Source organism: Ostrea edulis, chromosome 3, assembly GCF_947568905.1.
Source record: "Ostrea edulis chromosome 3, xbOstEdul1.1, whole genome shotgun sequence".
In the NCBI taxonomy this organism is placed as follows: domain Eukaryota; kingdom Metazoa; phylum Mollusca; class Bivalvia; order Ostreida; family Ostreidae; genus Ostrea; species Ostrea edulis.
The window spans coordinates 39,904,841-39,922,938 of record NC_079166.1 but is presented as its reverse complement, the minus strand read 5'-3'; the positions used below and the strand labels follow the sequence as shown (position 1 = coordinate 39,922,938).

The window sequence follows — 18,098 nt, the reverse complement described above, 5'->3', positions numbered from 1 at the left end:
AGCACAGTTTCATAGAATAAACTTTTGTTACGGCACGGCTTCCATAGACGCAGAAGAGTTTACAAGGGAGATAATTGAAGTTGTGTAGACGCTCTTTGTAGTACTGCATATATACTGGTAAGTCAATTCTATCCTCTAAAATACTAGTTTGTTTCAGCGATGTGCTAAATTTTTACCCCTAATTACATTTTCATGCGGAAAAAAATAACTTTGTTTAAAAGCAAATTAATGAAGTTCAATGTTATACTATATTCAATCTATACTATCCATATTATGTCTGATTCTTACAGACATCGGTTCCAAAGCATTTAAAACCATGTGATCATACAATCAAAGAACTACAATTTGAAAAATATAAAATATTAGACTCTAGCTTCTCTCCAAAACAAAAATATCATATCAATATGTAAGCCCGAGGTCACTAACAACAACAAGCAAGAGGCCCATGGGCCACATCGCTCACCTGAGTCACCTTGGCCCATATCTGAAGCAGAGATGGGGTAATCGTAATCTGTAATCGGCTGTAATCGATTACAGTTTTCCATGTAATCGAATGTAATCTGTAATTGTGTACTTTTTAAATTACATGTAATTGTAATCGATTACATTAATTTTACTCTGTAATCATGATTATTTTTAGATTACTTTTTTGATTACTTTCATTAATTTTGTATATTTTTCATGTTTTGTTTTTTTTAATTATCAACGAGTTTTCTTCTAAAGATTTTTTTATAAATATTATTTCTTGATATCTTATTCATTTAAATCAAATGCATTTATTAATTTATTTCATTCTATATGTTTTATATTTTTATTTTACAAAAAAATTCCCTAATTTAAAGGTGCATGAAACCATATCATTATGGAAACTAAAGGGAAAATTATTGAAATTAATGTTTTCCTGTTTTAGTTTTAGTCAAAATATTAACAGATGTCCTTTTATTATATACATTACAAATGCTAGTGAAGGGACAGTCAAAACAAAAATTGGCTTCAATAGATTGATCATCAGAGAATGCTTTGATCTCATGATGGCTGTTAATGGCTGCTATCTGAATTTTATATTAAAAGGCTTTCATGCAATTTTCAGATTCACTGTTGTAGAATATATTTTTCTTCTTTCAGTTGAAAAAAAAACAGGCCATGTACCCCTCCCCCATATTTGTTTTTGGAACAGCCTATAGATTTCACCGTTGTTTTGTCAAGTTTTAATGTTTGATTAAATTTCCTGATGGGGTAATCCAACCTTCATAACCACAAAACAAAAACAACAACAAAAATGGCTATCGGAAGATGAAGGTTTTATACACCTTTTATTACATTAATGAAAAAGAAACAGAAACCTCATGGTTGTCTTTCTTGGAATTCAGACATAGTGCAATTCTACTAATTGACAGATACTAAACAAACGACTTGTGCACTGAAAACTGGGTGCTATTATCTAAGTTCCCTAGAGTGTGACATGTCACCTGGAATATTTATAATATGTGGGTTTTAATTATGAGACAAATAACAGCTAAATAAGATAACTTTAAGATAAAGTTATGATAAAAAATGTTTACAGTTGTTATGTTTTCAATTGTAGGACCCTTGCGGTAGTAAAGATAAAGCTTTGCTCAGCAAAAGTATCTAAAAGTAATCTGTAATTGTAATTGATTACTTTTCTAAGTAATTGTAATTATAATCAATTACATTTCAAAATAGATGTAATTGTAACTGTAATTGTAATCATAAATTTCAATGTAATCTGTAATTATAATCGATGACTTTGAATGTAATTGACCCCATGTCTGATCTGAAGACTTTCCATATATATTTGCATGTAAAACCTTAGTCCCTATTATGGCCCAAACTACCCTTTGCAAACTTGAATCTACACTATGTCAGAAAGCTTTCATGTAAATGTCAACTTCTTTGGCCCAATGGTTCTTGAGAAGAAGATTTTTAAAGCTTTTTCCTATATTTGTATGTAAAACTTTGACCCCCCCCACTTGTGGCCCCATCCTACCCCCCAGGGGGCCATGATTTGAACAAACTTGAATCTGCACTATGTCAGAAAGTTTTCTTGTAAATATCAGCTTTTCTGACTCAGTGGTTATTGAGAAAATTTTTTTAACTATATATTTGTATGTAAAACTTTGATCCCCCTTGTGGCCCCATCCTACCCCTGGGGGCCATGATTTGAACAAACTTGAATCTGCATTATGTCAGAAAGTTTTCATGTAAAAATCAGCTTTTCTGGTTCAGTGGTTTTTGAGAAGAAGATTTTTCCTATATATTTGTATGTAAAACTTTGATCCCCCTTGTGGCCCTATCCAACCCCCGGAGCCCATGATTTGAACAAACTTGAATCTGCATTATGTCAGGAAGCTTTCATGTAAATCTCAGCTTTTCTGGCTTAGTGGTTCTTGAGAATAAGATTTTTAAAGTTTTTCCCTATATATTTGTGTGTAAAACTTTGATCCCCCCTTGGGGCCCCATCTTATCCCCGGGGGCCATGATTTGAACAAACTTGAATCTGCACTATGTCAGAAAGTTTTCATGTAAAAATCAGCTTTTCTGGCTCAGTGGTTCTTGAGAAGAAGAATTTTAAAGATTTTTCCTATATATTTGTATGTAAAACTTTGATCCCCTATTGTGGCCCCATTCAACCCCAGGGGCCCATGATTTGAACAAACTTGAATCTGCATTATGTCAGGAAGCTTTCATGTAAATCTCAGCTTTTCTGGCTTAGTGGTTCTTGAAAAGAAGATATTTAAAGTGTTCCCCTATATATTTGTATGTAAAACTTTGATCCCCCCTTGGGGCCCCATCCTACCACCGGGGCCCATGATTTGAACAAACTTGAATCTGCAATATGTCAGGAAGCTTTCAGGTAAATTTCAGCTCTTCCGGCCCAGTGGTTCTTGAGAAGAAGATTTTTAAATGACCCCACCCTATTTTTGCATTTTTGTGATTATCTCCCCTTTGAAAGGGACATGGCCCTTCATTTGAACAAACTTGAAAGCCCTTCACCCAAGGATGCTTTTGGCCATGTTTGGTTGAAATTGACCCAGTGGTTCTGGAGAAGAAGTCGAAAATGTGAAAAGTTTAACAGACAGACGGACAGACAGACGGACGGACAGACGACGGACAAAAAGCGATCAGAAAAGCTCACTTGAACCTTCGGTTCAGGTGAGCTAAAAAGTATGGAAAGCAGTTTTTGCCATTAGTTCATGTTTAGCGCTAAATGTCGCAAATACATAAGAACAACATTAACGTAAGGTGCAGATAACGAACAGTGATCAATCTCATAACTCCTACAAGCAATACAAAATAGATAGTTGGGCAAAGACGGACTTCTGAACACACCATAGGTGGGATCAGGTGCCTAGGAGGAGTAAGCATCCCCTGTCGACCGGTCACACCCGCCGTGAGCCCTATATCCTGTTTATCTCTTATCAATTAATATTCCTTCAAATGTTTATGTAATGTTTGGTTGTTTGTTTGCGCTCCGTCGAGAATCTTTAACTTATATTGAGACATCACCAGGCAGATGTAGGTGAAATACCACGTGTAATGATTCTTTAACGTGCCAACATCTGTCGCGACACGGGATCTCCGTTTTTAAGGTCATATCCGAAAGACCCGTGATTTTCACTTCGAAATGTCGTGTGTTTGGTGAAAGAGTAATCACATCTTAGGTTTGATGTGGCCATGACACGAGCGACCTAGAACTTAGCTTCTAATTGTACATACAGTACATGAGAATAATTTCCAGCTGATCTAGTAAAATCAAATGTTTTTCAAGCATTAGGCATTTGTCCCTCACAAGCGAATTGCATCGACTTTTTAATTTTCAGGTAGTGATAGAAAACTTGATTTTGCTATATATTTCTTGGTGATAGTCAAAATTTTGTGCAACTAAGAAAAAAGGGAGCATAAGAGTGAACAGAAATGACTTCATTGTAACTTGTATATTCCATCGAAAGCTGGTGGTCGTGCATTGGGAAGGATGGTCTCGAAAATTCGTTTTTAAAAAGACATAAGAATTTCAACTTTCGAAAATTTTTCTTAATTTGTGTAGCTCATTTTAAACTATTGTAGTGAAGTATGGGGTCTCCAAAACTACCACAACATTGAGATGGTTTAGAATCGAGCACTTCGTCATAATCACAGATTCATTTTTTTACCTGCACTACATGGCAAATTCGGATGGAAGATTTCTTACCACTGACACAGTGTCAGTGGTAAACTCTACGTGGCTGGAATCATCTATCAATGGACAACATTACTAAACATATGCGAATCAATATAATAAGTCAAAATGGACATCACAAATGAAGTCATTATTTGAATCTTTAAATTCTGAAGAAAATAGGTTACTATTGTGTAACACTGGTAATTTGAGAACAAGTTGCTTCATAATAAGAAGTAGTGGCTAGTACATTTAAAAGTAAATCAAATCTTAAGTTATGTTTATATAAAGATATTAAAACAAATTTTAGAACAGAAAATGAATTTTCCATGAGCATTCCAAAATATCCAAGATCTTTATTTGCACTATGAAGATGTGGTATACTTCCAATTAGAATAGAAACGGGGCGATACAAAGGAGAGGAATTAGAAGACAGAATATGAGGGGAGGGGGGGTATGTGGAATAAATAGGGGGCCCTTCGGATGAGACCTAAAAAATCGAGGCCCCGTGTTACAGCAGGTGTGGCATAATAAAGATCCCTCCCTGCTCAAAGGCCATAAACGCCAAGTATATAGACCTAAATTTTGCAGCCCTTCACCAGCAATGGTGACGTCTCCATATGAGTGAAAAATTCTCGAGAGGGGCGTTAAACACCATACAATCAATCACTTTTAATAGATTGTGCAGGAGGTGAGAGTCACATTTTACTATCTTGTACTGCATACTTAATCAGAACAGATTTTTTACTACTTGTTGTACCCCACATTGTGTATGTCACCTTAGATTGTATTACTTTTTATTAACAAATTTCCCTCGGCAAACCACCCAGTTTATACATTCCGCTTAAATTTACAGGCATTCTTTGATTTACAGAAAACACTATGCATAATTATTGTCTTTGTATTGCTATTATTTCTTTATCACAGTGACATATAGGTCCGATGGATCGGGTGTTTTGAATTCGCATTTTAATCATGCGAAATGATGTACATGTATGTCACTATAATTACTGACTTACTGTAACAATGTGTGGCAAAAGAGTGCATCAAAATTGTCGCCGTGACTACACTAATCCCAATACAATAATTTTTTTTTTAAATGAAAATTTGGTGTCTAAATTTACAAGTCTTAATCATGAATCAAGTCGCGATCTTCGCTCAACAACACATACTTTTTACTTTGACAAGAACTGTATATTTTGTGCAAATTTTCTGATAGGAAACGTGGTGTTAATGGCTTTTCTATCCGAACTGTAGATTTCTCAAAGAAACTTATAGATATTTGTAGAGAAAGAAATGAGGAATGGTCAAAAACAATACCCTCGTCCCGGCTAATTTGCATGCACCCGATTCAATTTATCGCTAAACATGTAGCATGAATTTTCGAACTGGTAAGCAAATCCCAAAACCCTAAGCAAGTTTTGTCCCCAAGGTCACGAAAAGTAGGTCAATTATCAAGGTCACAATGTCAAAATGTTTGGTACCATATAAAGGTTTTGTCGCAAAGAATACACATATGAAATATGAAAATACTGTCATTTACCATTCAAATGTTACGGCCAAAGTTAAACATTTTGCGGACTGACAAACAATCGAACAAAGCAAACATGATTACGGGATCATACACAGGGGCAGATCCAGGAATTGCGGTTGGGGGGGGGGCGCAAGTTTATAAAGCAGGGGGTCTGGGGGCCACCTTGAGCTCCTGGATTTTACAGATTTTATAGGGCTTGAAATATATCTCCTAAGTAGTTATTTTTACTATTTTCTGTCATTCATGATAAAGTGAAATTAATAAAATGACGCAAATTTTAAGGGTTTTTTTTTTTGCGGGGGGATGCAAGTTCTCCCAATAAAAGTAATTAAATAAATCAAAACATTTTATCATTTATTTCTCTGAGAATGGAAGAATTTATCGCTTCTTTTATCGTTTACATTTTTCTAAACAAAAGACCACGATTTACCTTAATTTTGAAAATTTTAGGGGAGGCCGGATGCGCCCCCTTAAATCCGCCACTGATACACTCATGATTTTAAAATTTCAAACTGTTGAATAATTTTTATCAATTAATTATCACTTCTTTAACTGTCTCATATAAATAGTATCTCATTTTGTGCCAGAATCAATGTTTCCGAGTTTCATATTATTTAACTCTTCTCATTTTCATCGATTTTTCGTCCAAAACAAGGCATTACGCCTCATAAAAAAATGCATTCATTTGAAAGTTTGGTATGAATAAAGTAGTTTGTGAATGTTAACACCATTCCCGCTAATTATAGCAATTGTGTTTCTTTCATTTATTTCATATGTGAAGATAAATGATAATTCCCGGTTTTCGGTGATTTTTTTATCAAAATGTACTATTTTGCCCCCAAAATACACGTTTCCCCTTTGTTTTGTTCTCTCGATTTTTTAAATACGCTAGAGCATACCTTGACTCACCGTGTGAAAACAAAAACATTTCTGTGTCTTACTTGGTAATACAGAAGGAAGCTGTTTAGAAAATTTTCTTTTATTAGTATCAAAAAAGTTCATATATTATTCCAGATCACAAGGAATCAGGCCAAAATTTTCTGAGACAGTGAATTTATTTAAGTACTACAGAAAAATGGAAAAATACTGTGAAAATGTGTTTGGATGCAAATCCAAAATATTTACTAAATGGTCAATATATGATATTGTTTATTACAAGTGATGAAAAACCAAAGCTTTATATGTTATATTTGTTATCATTACTTTTAGTATCATTTTGTTGATATGTATATTTTCAATACCAGTCCTTTAAATTATGCCTAGCTGTCAAATACTAGTTCATGTAGAAAGTTTTTGTATGGAAGATATTGTATGCGTGTGTGATTTTGTGTGTGAGATCATCTATGTAGATGTAATTGTAAATGTCTAAAAATAAAGCATGAAAATCAAAAACAAAAAAAAAACAACAAAAAAACCCATTTCTGTTGCAATTAGTTTGAGGTTACGCTATATTTTTGGCTAGAATGACTGGACTAAGGGCCCAAAACATTTGTAAATTTGTAAATTAGATTTGTAAATAGATAAATGTAAATATACATGTATCATGGGTGATGAACAACAATGACAGTGATTACATACATGTATACAAGTAAATAATCAAACATAGCGGTAAAGTAGCTCAGATTACCAATAGACTAAACCTGCAGATATTGTAAGCCATAGGAGGAATCTTTTTCTGGAATTATTTAAATTGACTTACTTGAATGGCATAGGTTGTTGTTATGATAAAACGTCCCTTTACAGACACACCGCCCAGTAGACTGGGAACACTCTAATTTCTTACTGTCATCACAAGGGAGACTCGCATTGCAGACGTCTTGAAACTGTCGATCTGCAAGAATAAGATTTCAAGTAAAAACAAGAGCACCACAAACGGTACAACATACGCACATACCAGTAAGCACATTATGCATTCTGAATTGATACCATACATATTCTGAATATAAAAGCCTTAAAGTAGGTCAACGTGCACCAATCGATCTGACATGTGAACTGATTATTTATTTCTCTGAGAGGAAGGTTGTGACAAAATGTAAGTGCAATATCTATCCATGATGAGAAAAATTGCCAATTGCTAATTATTGACCATATTTGTCTACTTTCAATTAATAACAAATTAGAGGAATTCATAAGTTGGCCACTCTGTATAATAAAGCATTAACACAGCACTGACGGAGGTATTCATGATTTGGTCAAATTATTCATAATTATGTATATATGCCCTTCAATGGTGTCTACAATAACTAGATAATGCATTCAGTCATAATTTAAATAGCTTAGATAAATACTATCAATGAGAGGTAAATTAGTCTTACTTATGACAGTGAGTGTTGCACTGCCAGGACTTGCGTAAGTCCCTCCGGGGTTAGTGGCTGTACACTGATACTGGCCATCGTCCTGCATGACCAGGTTGTTTATGATCAGAGAAGGCGAGTCAGTTGTAGATCCTGTGTATTTTGTACCATCAATAGATAAATCAGCACCTCCCTTCTTCCATGTGATTTGGCTAATCTCAGGACCAGTAACCGTACAGGATATTGTGACACTCTCGCCGATCTTTTCCGTGACATTTGAACCAATTGTAACAGTAAGTGTGCCTGAAATATTAAGGTTACCTTACTTAATGTGAATTCCTTATATTGTGTGCGTGCATATAATTGATGTAGATAAATCATTATTCAGCATCAATACAGTAAGCTCCCCTGAAATATCATGTTTGTAAGATCTATTCACACTAAGTCTTCACATTCTAACAATTTCTTATATTATGCGAGTACCTGTACACTATGTACAGAAAACATTCAACACAGAAGCGTAAAATCACAAGTGTTATTCTCTAAAGGACTTTTAATACTTAACAAACACAAGCAATACTTTCAGGATAGGTGATTTAGATGAATTATCACAAATGTTCATTCTAATAAGGAATAAGTAGTTACTTCTTAAGAATGCCACACATCATGTATAAGATACTAACCTCCAGTGACATCTACGGACACTTTATTACTTGCTCCCCATCCCTCAGCATTCCTGGCCTGACACTGATATTCTGCCTCATCTCCAAAGACTGCATTGTTGATCATCAGTTGAGGATTCGGTAACAGAGTACTTCCTAAATATTTAGAGCTACTTATATCGATAAGTACTTCACTCCCGCTCCTTATCTTTATCCATCTAACCTCTTTTGCTGGTTCTGTGTTTGATCCATTAGTGATTGTTGCCACCAATGCTGGTGTCAATGTAGTATTATAAGGAAGCTGGACAGGTCCACTGGGTGTTACAGACACCATGGAAAGATCTAAATGAATATATATATATATATATATATATATATATATATATATATATATATATATATATAGTTTACAAAAACAGTACTTGTGTTTTTGCCTCCCAGCTAGGTTATGTCACAACAGTACATGTTAAAATGAGGACATTTATTCCCGCCAAATTGGAAAATATAGGGAACATCAAATTCACTTACCAATGAAATAATTTTTATAAAAGAAAGGAATGAAATGCTGTGTATATCTTTGAGCTTAGAGTGATCTACCCTTGGGTAGTACTGTAAAACCATCTTTTACCTTTTTAGAAGACAGTCATTGATCCTTCATGTGCATGTGTATAATTATGTGTGTGTGTAAATCTCACATTTCTGACCTAAATGTGGAGTGCACTCAGCATTATCATCAGTATTATAGAAAAGTTAGTCATTCTAAAAGTGTACCTATTCCAGGATGTGCTGAATCCATCTAAAGACTGAATGACATTTTTGACCAATTTAAATGATACCTGGTTGAATAACTGGGGTAGTTTGCACTCTGTAAGCTGTGAGGCAAACATATCATTCTAATCAATATTTATTTTTTACTGATGAATGTAATCAATCGATCTCCATCTCTATCCCTTTATATATATATATATTTAAAAAATATGAAAAGAAAACACAGAAATCCTCCGTAAAGCTTTAGCGCTTTCATTACATCTTCAGAAGCTTTACAAAAATGTATACATAGCAGTATCATAGTAACAGTGATTATGACGTCAAAGTAAGTGGAACGTTAAATGTCTATATTGTGACGTCATGGATAATGTACAACAATGATCTGGAAAAAGTACAGGGAAAATCAAAGGCAATTAAAGACCAAAAAAAAACACCATATGGTTTCTTCACGGATCACTGAATGTGGGCGGAGCTTATCCATGGTCAATGTTATTTACCTGGCCAAGAGATCAGTTGTTGTGAATATTTTTATGATATACACAGGAAACTTCTCAGGTTATCACAAATTATGCATAGTGTCTTGATTTGTGCAAAAAAGAAAAATAAATGAATAAATAAAATTTCTACCTACATGCATACTTCATTTCTATTTCCCGTAAACCTTCAAACTTGGTCATATTTATGTATTGCAGATAACAGGTTTTGTCCATTTCTAAACCTGTGCTTTTCAAAACTTCAAATTAAAATGTTATATATCGTATATAAATAATTTCCTAAATATAATATTACCCGGCGTTTTCGGTGTCCTGGGAGTTCGCGGTGTTGTGGGTGTAGTAGGTAAAATATCCATGTTTCGAGAGAATGAATAAATCCAAGTAGATCTGTGTACATGTATAACCAAATGAAGAATGATCAAGATACCCCTCAATATGGGCCGTCTGTAGGGTTTCTGTGGACGGAGTGTTTGTGTAACGATGGTATCCCAAACAGAAGCTGACACATAACTAATCTACCCCCCCCCTTCTCTCTCCCTTACTCTCAATCATTGACTAAATGAGTAATTATTGTCATACGTATGCAACACTATTGTCATGCCATATTATTTCATCTATCTTTATTATTGCTAGTTTTACACATTTCTCTCTCTCTCTCTCCCTTTATAAATATAAAGCCGTGATAAATTATGAATAGATAAATCTCAATTACTTGTTTATGCTATTTTACTATGGTTTGATTTCTGATTGTGTAATTTATAATCCATGTGGTATCCCAAACAGAAACAATTTTTTTTACTACTGTAACAGTTTTACGCATGGGCAATATAACCATTACATATTGATGTGCTGCGCCAATAAAGAGTCATAATACATCATTAATAGAAAATATTCCAATAACTTATGTTTGTTTGTTATTATTATTATTATTATTATTGTTTGATTTCTGATTGTTTAATCTATAATACATGTATATAGATGGAGAGAGAAAATACAATGATAAATTGCATTGTGTAGGGGACGTTAACCATCAAAATATTCTAGGTGCGAGTCAATGCTATCAAAACTTAGGTATATTGGGGCTTTCCTTGAGATCTAAAGACTGCTGGTCATCATTAGCCATGATTGTTATCAAAACATCTTTCTCAGGTAGCAGTAGACCACAGTCTCTGCAAAGGTCAATCAACCTAAGGTCTATTGTTAAAAGTTTGATTGACCAGTGGCTTATCATTGATCACCACACAAGTAAAATTTGGGGGCGTTAACTTAAAGTTGGGTCTTTAAAGTTGTCTTGATGAATAAGGATTTCTACAAAAATAATATTTTACAAATGTTACAAGACAACAATTTTTATGATAGACTACACAATTGTCATGAGAAGAAAGCCATTACAAAATTTAAAAATCTAGTATATGGACCACTATCGGAAGGTTTAACAGATAAAGAACAGGCTACCTGACAAACTTTGAATTCCGAAAGAGTCAATTCTATGGTTTACCTAAAGTTCACAAGTCTAAAATTATTAAGGATGCCATAGCAAATTAAAATAGTGTATGTATTACTTGTCTGGATCCAGCTGACTTATCCTTCAGACCCACAGTAGGAGGACCAAACTGTTCAACGCAGAGACTGAGTCATTTATTGGATATACTTTTAAAATCATATTGCCAAAAAGTACCCAGCTTTGTAAGAGACGATCTAGATTTTATAAATCAATTACCTACTCAGATCACCTCCAACACTAAACTTGTCACTCTGGATGTTATCAGTTTATATACTAATATTCCTACAGAATTAGGATTGGAAGCAGTAAAATTCTGGATGGAAAAATATCCCGATGTACTTAATGACAGATTCCAAGAGGATTTTATTTTAGAATCACTAAAATTAGTTCTAGACAACAACTCGTTTGCTTTTTCCGACCATCATTACCTCCAAACTAAGGGAACTGCAATGGGGAAAAAGTCACACCTACCTATGCAACATTAACCCTAGGTTATCTAGAACATAAGTTACATGATCAACTATGTACGTTGTGGGGGGGCACAATTTGCAAATAATATACAGTCTAAATGGAAGAGATATTTAGATAATTGTTTTATCTTGTGGGATGATGATGTCGCTAAGTTATCGGAGTTTTACGATCTACTAAACTAAAGGAACTCGGATATCAAATTCACGATGGAAACAGATGATACGCAAATGCCATTTCTTGACGTTCTTATATTAAAAGAAAATACCAGCTTAAATATGGATATTTATTATAAGCCCACAGATACACACCAATACCTGCATTTCGGATCGTGCCATCCCCACCATACTAAAACAACTATACCATATAATCTCGCAAGAAGGATTTGTACCATTGTCAGCAATATCGACACGAGGGATATTTGCTTGGAGGAATTAAAATTGTATTTATCAAGCCAAAAATACCCAGAACAACTTGTAGACGATGGAATAATGAAGGCTAAGGAGTGCGATAGGATACAGCTACTTTCAAACACACGATGTGCTAATGACGGAGAAATAATACCATTTGTACATACTTATAATCCGAGAAATCAAAACATCAATTCAATCGTTTATGAATTAAACAGGCTACTTAGAGAAGATGAACAAACAAAAGGCATATACAAGAACTGTCGTTTTATTAGCAGTAAACGCCAGCCCAAAATCTTCAGAGAATACTTTGTTCCTCCCAATTAGATGACCATACTTATACAGTGTCAAAGTGTACGGACCCTCGATGCGGTACATGTGACTACATTACAGAAGGGACCAGTTATAATTTTAACGGACGAGAATTTAAAGTTAATGCTAACATGTCATGCGATACAAAGGATGTCATATACGCCATCACATGTCCTGGATGCAAGGAATATTACATTGGTGAAACTGGCAACACTCTCCGTGCCCGTGTACGTGTACATAAGCAGCACTACATTACACCTGAATACAGACAAATCCAGTTAAGTGCACACCTGGAAACGTGTGGTAAAAAACAATTTAACATTTTCCCATTTTATAAACTCAGATGTGCCAGTGCTATTCAGAGACGGGAAAAAGAAAAACATTTCATTGGTATTCTAAAGCCAAAACTTAATAGTCTTTTACAATTGCCTATGATTTTCCCGTACTTTTTCCAGATCATTGTTGTACATTATCCATGACGTCACAATATAGACATTTAACATTCCGCTTACTTTGACGTCATAATCACTGTTACTATGATACTGCAATGTATACATTTTTGTAAAGCTTCTGAAGATGTAATGAAAGCGCTAAAGCTTTACAGAGGATTTTTGTGTTTTCTTTTCATATTTTTTAAATGTGTATATATATATATCTATATATATATATATATATATATATATATATATATATATATATATACAATGTATTCTGTTCACAAAATGCTGTTTATCAGTTATCAGATGAACTTATTTCAAGGAACATTTACACATTGCCCATTGAAGAGTGTGTTTTTGCCTTAAAGGTTAATATGTGTTTAGGTTAATATGTGTGTTTCACAGGTTAATATGTGTGTTTCACAGGTTAATGTCTGTTTCACAGGTTAATGTCTGTGTTTCACAGGTTAATGTCTGTGTTTCACAGAAAGACTTACAAAAAAGTACTACATGTATATGTTAATATGAGGACATAAATTCCTGCCTAATTGGAAAATATAGGGAACATCAAATTCAAATGATCTACCCTTGGACAGTACTGTAAAATGAGCTTTTATTTCATACATGTAGTAGATAGTCATTGATACATTTAAAGACTGAAAGATATTTTTGAACAATTCATTAATAATGATAATTGGTTGGTTTTATTGAGGCAGTTTGCACTCTATAAGCTGTGAGGCATAGTAATGGCAAACTTATTATTCTATGCCATATTTGATATTTACCAATACATGTAATCAACCAATCAATATGTGTGTTGAAACACTTGATATATACTACTTGTTCAAATCATATTCATTAAGTAATACATACTTTCCGTTACATCTATGGTTATCTCATTACTAGTTGTCTCCCCCTCCACATTTCCAACAACACATCGGAACGATGCATTGTCTACACTGTACGTAATAGAAGCGATGGCCAGTAAAGGTGCACCAGGTGAGACAGAGCTACCACCATACATAGAATCACTGATATTGATATCAGACCATGCACCATCCAGAGGTTTTCTCTGCCATCTTGTTGTGTTGGCCGGGGGGTTCGCTGTTACCGTGGCTGTGATGTTCAGAGTGGTGCCAAATTGTACTGAGCTGGATGGATTAGCAGATATGGTCACTGTGGGCTTGGCTACAATTTTATGATACAAAGTTAAATGGTGAAATGTCTTATTTCATGTTCACCGAGATGTATTGAATGGATCTGAATGGCAGTGAATATATTATTTAACCAAGAGTTACTGTGAGCAATGCTCACTAAGAATACCCCCCGCTTACCCCAATCTCCCAAAGGGTGTTGTTAATAGGTATAAATTACCTCTTTCCTGAGTGTAAAAATATGGTATGCCTTAGTAGAAGAAAATGGAAGATATAGTCCGAACACAAATCCATGGCATAAACCTATAATTTTGACCTTGAGATCAAAGGTCAAGGTCATAAAGAGGTCATGAATGTACATGACACATAGTCTCATGGTGATACACCCATGTCTTATGGTATGACTATGTCAAAACCCTATAATCAATTTTGACCTTGAGGTCAAATTTCAAGGTCATATAGAGGTCAAGAAGGTACCTGACACATCGTCTCATGGTGATACACTCATGTGTCAAATATGGTATACCTATGTCAAAGAACAAATAAGTCATGGCCCTAACACAAATCCATTGTAAAAACCTTTAATTTTGATCTTGAGGTCAAGGTCATATGGAGGTCATGAAGGTACATGACACATCGTCTCATGGTGATACACTTATGTGTCAAATATGGTATACCTATGTCAAAGAACAAAGAAGTTATAGCCCAGACACGAATCCAATGTAAAAAAAACCCTTTAATTTTGACCTTGAGGTCAAGGGTCAAGATCATATAGAGGTAATGAAGGTACTCGACACATCGTCTCATGGTGATCCACCTGTGTGCGAAATATGGTATGCCTAAGTCAAAGAACAAAGAAGTTATGGCCCGGACACGAATCTGCACAGACAGACAGACGGACGGACAGACAGACAGACAGAGTGATTCCTATATACCCCCCTGAACTTTGTTCAGGGGGTATAATAACAACATGCAACCCAATTCAAAAAATGGTGTCAGCCTCCCTTTGAAATATACTAGATCAGGCTAACTAATTGACAGTTTTCGTAATGAAATATTTATTAGATAATTTAAGGTTATTGTCACCTCATGACAAAAATATTGACAGTAATACTGTAAATCTGCCCTTAACATTTTGATAATATGATACCAATGAAAAACCATTTTGAAATTAATAAGGGATTTCATCATCTTTACTTTTTATTGCAAATTAAATGAATGAAAAACAACAGGAAACCTTAAGGTGGTATATGCTACACAAGAGAAATTTGATGTAGATGAATAGTGGAGGATATGTACAACAGTATTTTGAAGTTGAAAATTTTCAAATTTACTTTATTTTGTCAAAAATTACAGTTTTAGTAGAAGGTAATCTGAAAAATTTTTTAAAACCCCTGCTGGACTCGAACCTGCGATCTACAGTTCAGCAGCTGGTATTCTAACCTACTGAGCTACTCGGCTATGTATTTAAATGGAAAAGGAAAAGTAAAATATTGCTCATGTCGATTTTTTCATCCATGTTTTTAAAGGAAGTCAGCCATTATGACGATGTATAGTACTACCTTAATTCTAAACAACATTTTCTGTCTTTTTTTTTTTTTTTACATACAAAGAGGGTAATTGGATACAGCAATGTATTTTAAATCATTTTTCTCGCTGACGAAGTAAACCACTTTATTATATAGCTAATAAATAGTCTAATATAAAATCTGCGTTAAAATCTAGAGAATGTTAGCGTTCAATATCCTGAGAATTTATTGAACGCTAACTTTGCATTGCGTAAATTGTATGTGTCCGAAACATTCCGAGTATGAGCGTTCAATATTGACGTTACCGTAACGACGTAAACAAGCCAAAATGTCAGACGACGGTCCTCCAAATCTGACAAAGCCGGTATTTGATATTTACTTAAGCAAACTGTTTTACTGTACATAAATTATCATGTCCCCATTTACAAAATCAGTTTGCTTCATGCATTAATGACGGGTTAAATATTGAACAGTTAAGAAATGCATGCTGTTATTGCACACTGCCAATATTGATGAATTCTCGTCTATTTTGGAGTAGTTTGAGTGAAAAGGGATATAAATTAACAACTATATACTTTAGCTATATAATAAAAGGGTTATTGAACTTATATTGGTGAATATTGGTACTCGTTGGCTGTCAAAATGCACTCGCAAGCTCGTGCATTTTTACAACCAACTCGTGCCAATATTCACCAATATAAGTTCAATAACCCTATAATATACAGAATATAGATATCATTACTCTACATCTATGGGGAGTGGGCTAGGGGTGTTTAAATCCAGAAATAGAGAAAAGAAAAACCAAAAGAGATTCCAATCCAGATAGCCCAAAAAGATTCTATGCTCCAACTTTTACCCACTCCAATTTTGGTGAAAATTGGATACACAGTTTCTGAACTGAAATCAAAAATGTTCAAATGTGTGCATGAAGGATGACAAACACAGGATGACCATAAAATCATGCACAGCTCTCCTTATAATGGGGTATTACCACTCTCTCCCCATCTTCCTGCATCACATCATATGATATAAAGAATAGAAGTGTGGGGGGGGGGGGGGGGGAGCGGGGGAGCAATTTCCAAATATATGTAACATGGCAAAAATGCTAATGAAAACAGACAGAAAATGAATTGCTTTATGTAAAAATCTAACAGAAATATCATGTGACAGTTCATACATGTACTTACATGGGCTGGCTGTCGTGGTAGCCACTGTTGTAGATGGATCATTAGTGGTAACATTAGTGCTGCTAGTAGATGATATTGATGAAGCACTCGTGGATGTACTACTAGCTGCTCTTTTCACTCGTGCAATTTTATTAGGTTCTGTATTTCATATTGTTAATATCAGTGCAAGAGAAATAGAGAATGCTTTAGTAATAGAAGAATTATTAATAGAGAAAATGATTAAAAGAAGGAATAAAAATATTGATGATCAAAAGCATTTTGTGTTTTCAAATAATATTTACTGGTACATGTGTATATTGTGCATGTGGTGCTTTTACAATTTTCAATGAAAATACAAATTTTTCATGTAAAATTGCATTTAACACCCTCTTCGATAACCAGGGTTGATTAATTAACACCCTCTTCGGTAACCAGGGTTGATTAATTACATCATCGACTGATTAACCCAAATTTAACAGATATTTATGCAACAAGTGGGTTTTTTTTTTCAGTGTACATTTCATTTCTGCCTGATGGTCTGTGAGACAGTCACCCCAATTTTGTAAACAGCTAGGTCACAGATCCACTGAATAGATTAAAAATAAATGAAGAGAAGATTTAACCATGGCTATCGAAGATAAAAATTCTTAGTAATAGATATACATAATATATGTACATTCAGTTTGTATTAGTTAAAGCTTGATTTAATGATTAACATCATTTTTATAAGGAAATCTGCAACATTTCTCAATAATATATGATTTTTTGTGACATATTTCGGGTACAATCCACTTGCCAAAAAAATGGAGTACATTACCAGGTTTCCTTTAAAGTTCACATATTATTTTGATAGTTCCTAGTTGTGGCAAGTAAAAATGTAAAGTAATGATCTCTTACATATTACATCAACAAGAGGCCCACAGGCATTATCGGTCACCTGAGTACAAATGAAAAAGTATCACTACTCCCATGGGCTATGAAATCTAGAATACATTTCCTGTTCTGAATATCTAAGCTAATCAAATTCTAATGTTCAGCAACAGTATAAAACTAGATGTGTTCTTAAAACTTCACTGCCCTCAAAAGTGCATAGTTACACTGATGAAAGGCTTTAAATAATAGGTGTGTTAACATTAAAACATCAAAAGATATGACAATAATTTCGACCCATCCTAGAGTCAAAACCCTG

The 18,098-nt window shown here is 34.4% G+C and overlaps 2 protein-coding genes across 9 annotated transcripts in view; one reads left to right on the top strand and one right to left on the bottom strand.

The window, feature by feature from the left end:
* Positions 1-18,098, top strand: part of LOC125673175 (uncharacterized) — a 333,899-nt gene that overhangs the window by 75,006 nt on the left and 240,795 nt on the right. The window lies entirely within an intron of this gene.
* LOC130053429 (hemicentin-2-like) overlaps positions 1-18,098 on the bottom strand; it is a 113,950-nt gene that overhangs the window by 57,993 nt on the left and 37,859 nt on the right. For all 8 annotated transcript variants that reach the window (XR_008802016.1, XR_008802017.1, XR_008802014.1 and 5 more), the window contains 4 exons: positions 13,934-14,248; positions 8,689-9,009; positions 8,027-8,308; positions 7,411-7,542 (listed from right to left, as the gene is read on the bottom strand). Coding sequence is in view for 3 of the 8 variants with exons in the window: in XM_056160696.1 (XP_056016671.1) it covers positions 7,411-7,542; positions 8,027-8,308; positions 8,689-9,009; positions 13,934-14,248 (1,050 nt within the window). In the remaining 5 variants the exon portion in view is untranslated. The remainder of the gene's footprint in view (positions 1-7,410; positions 7,543-8,026; positions 8,309-8,688; positions 9,010-13,933; positions 14,249-18,098) is intronic.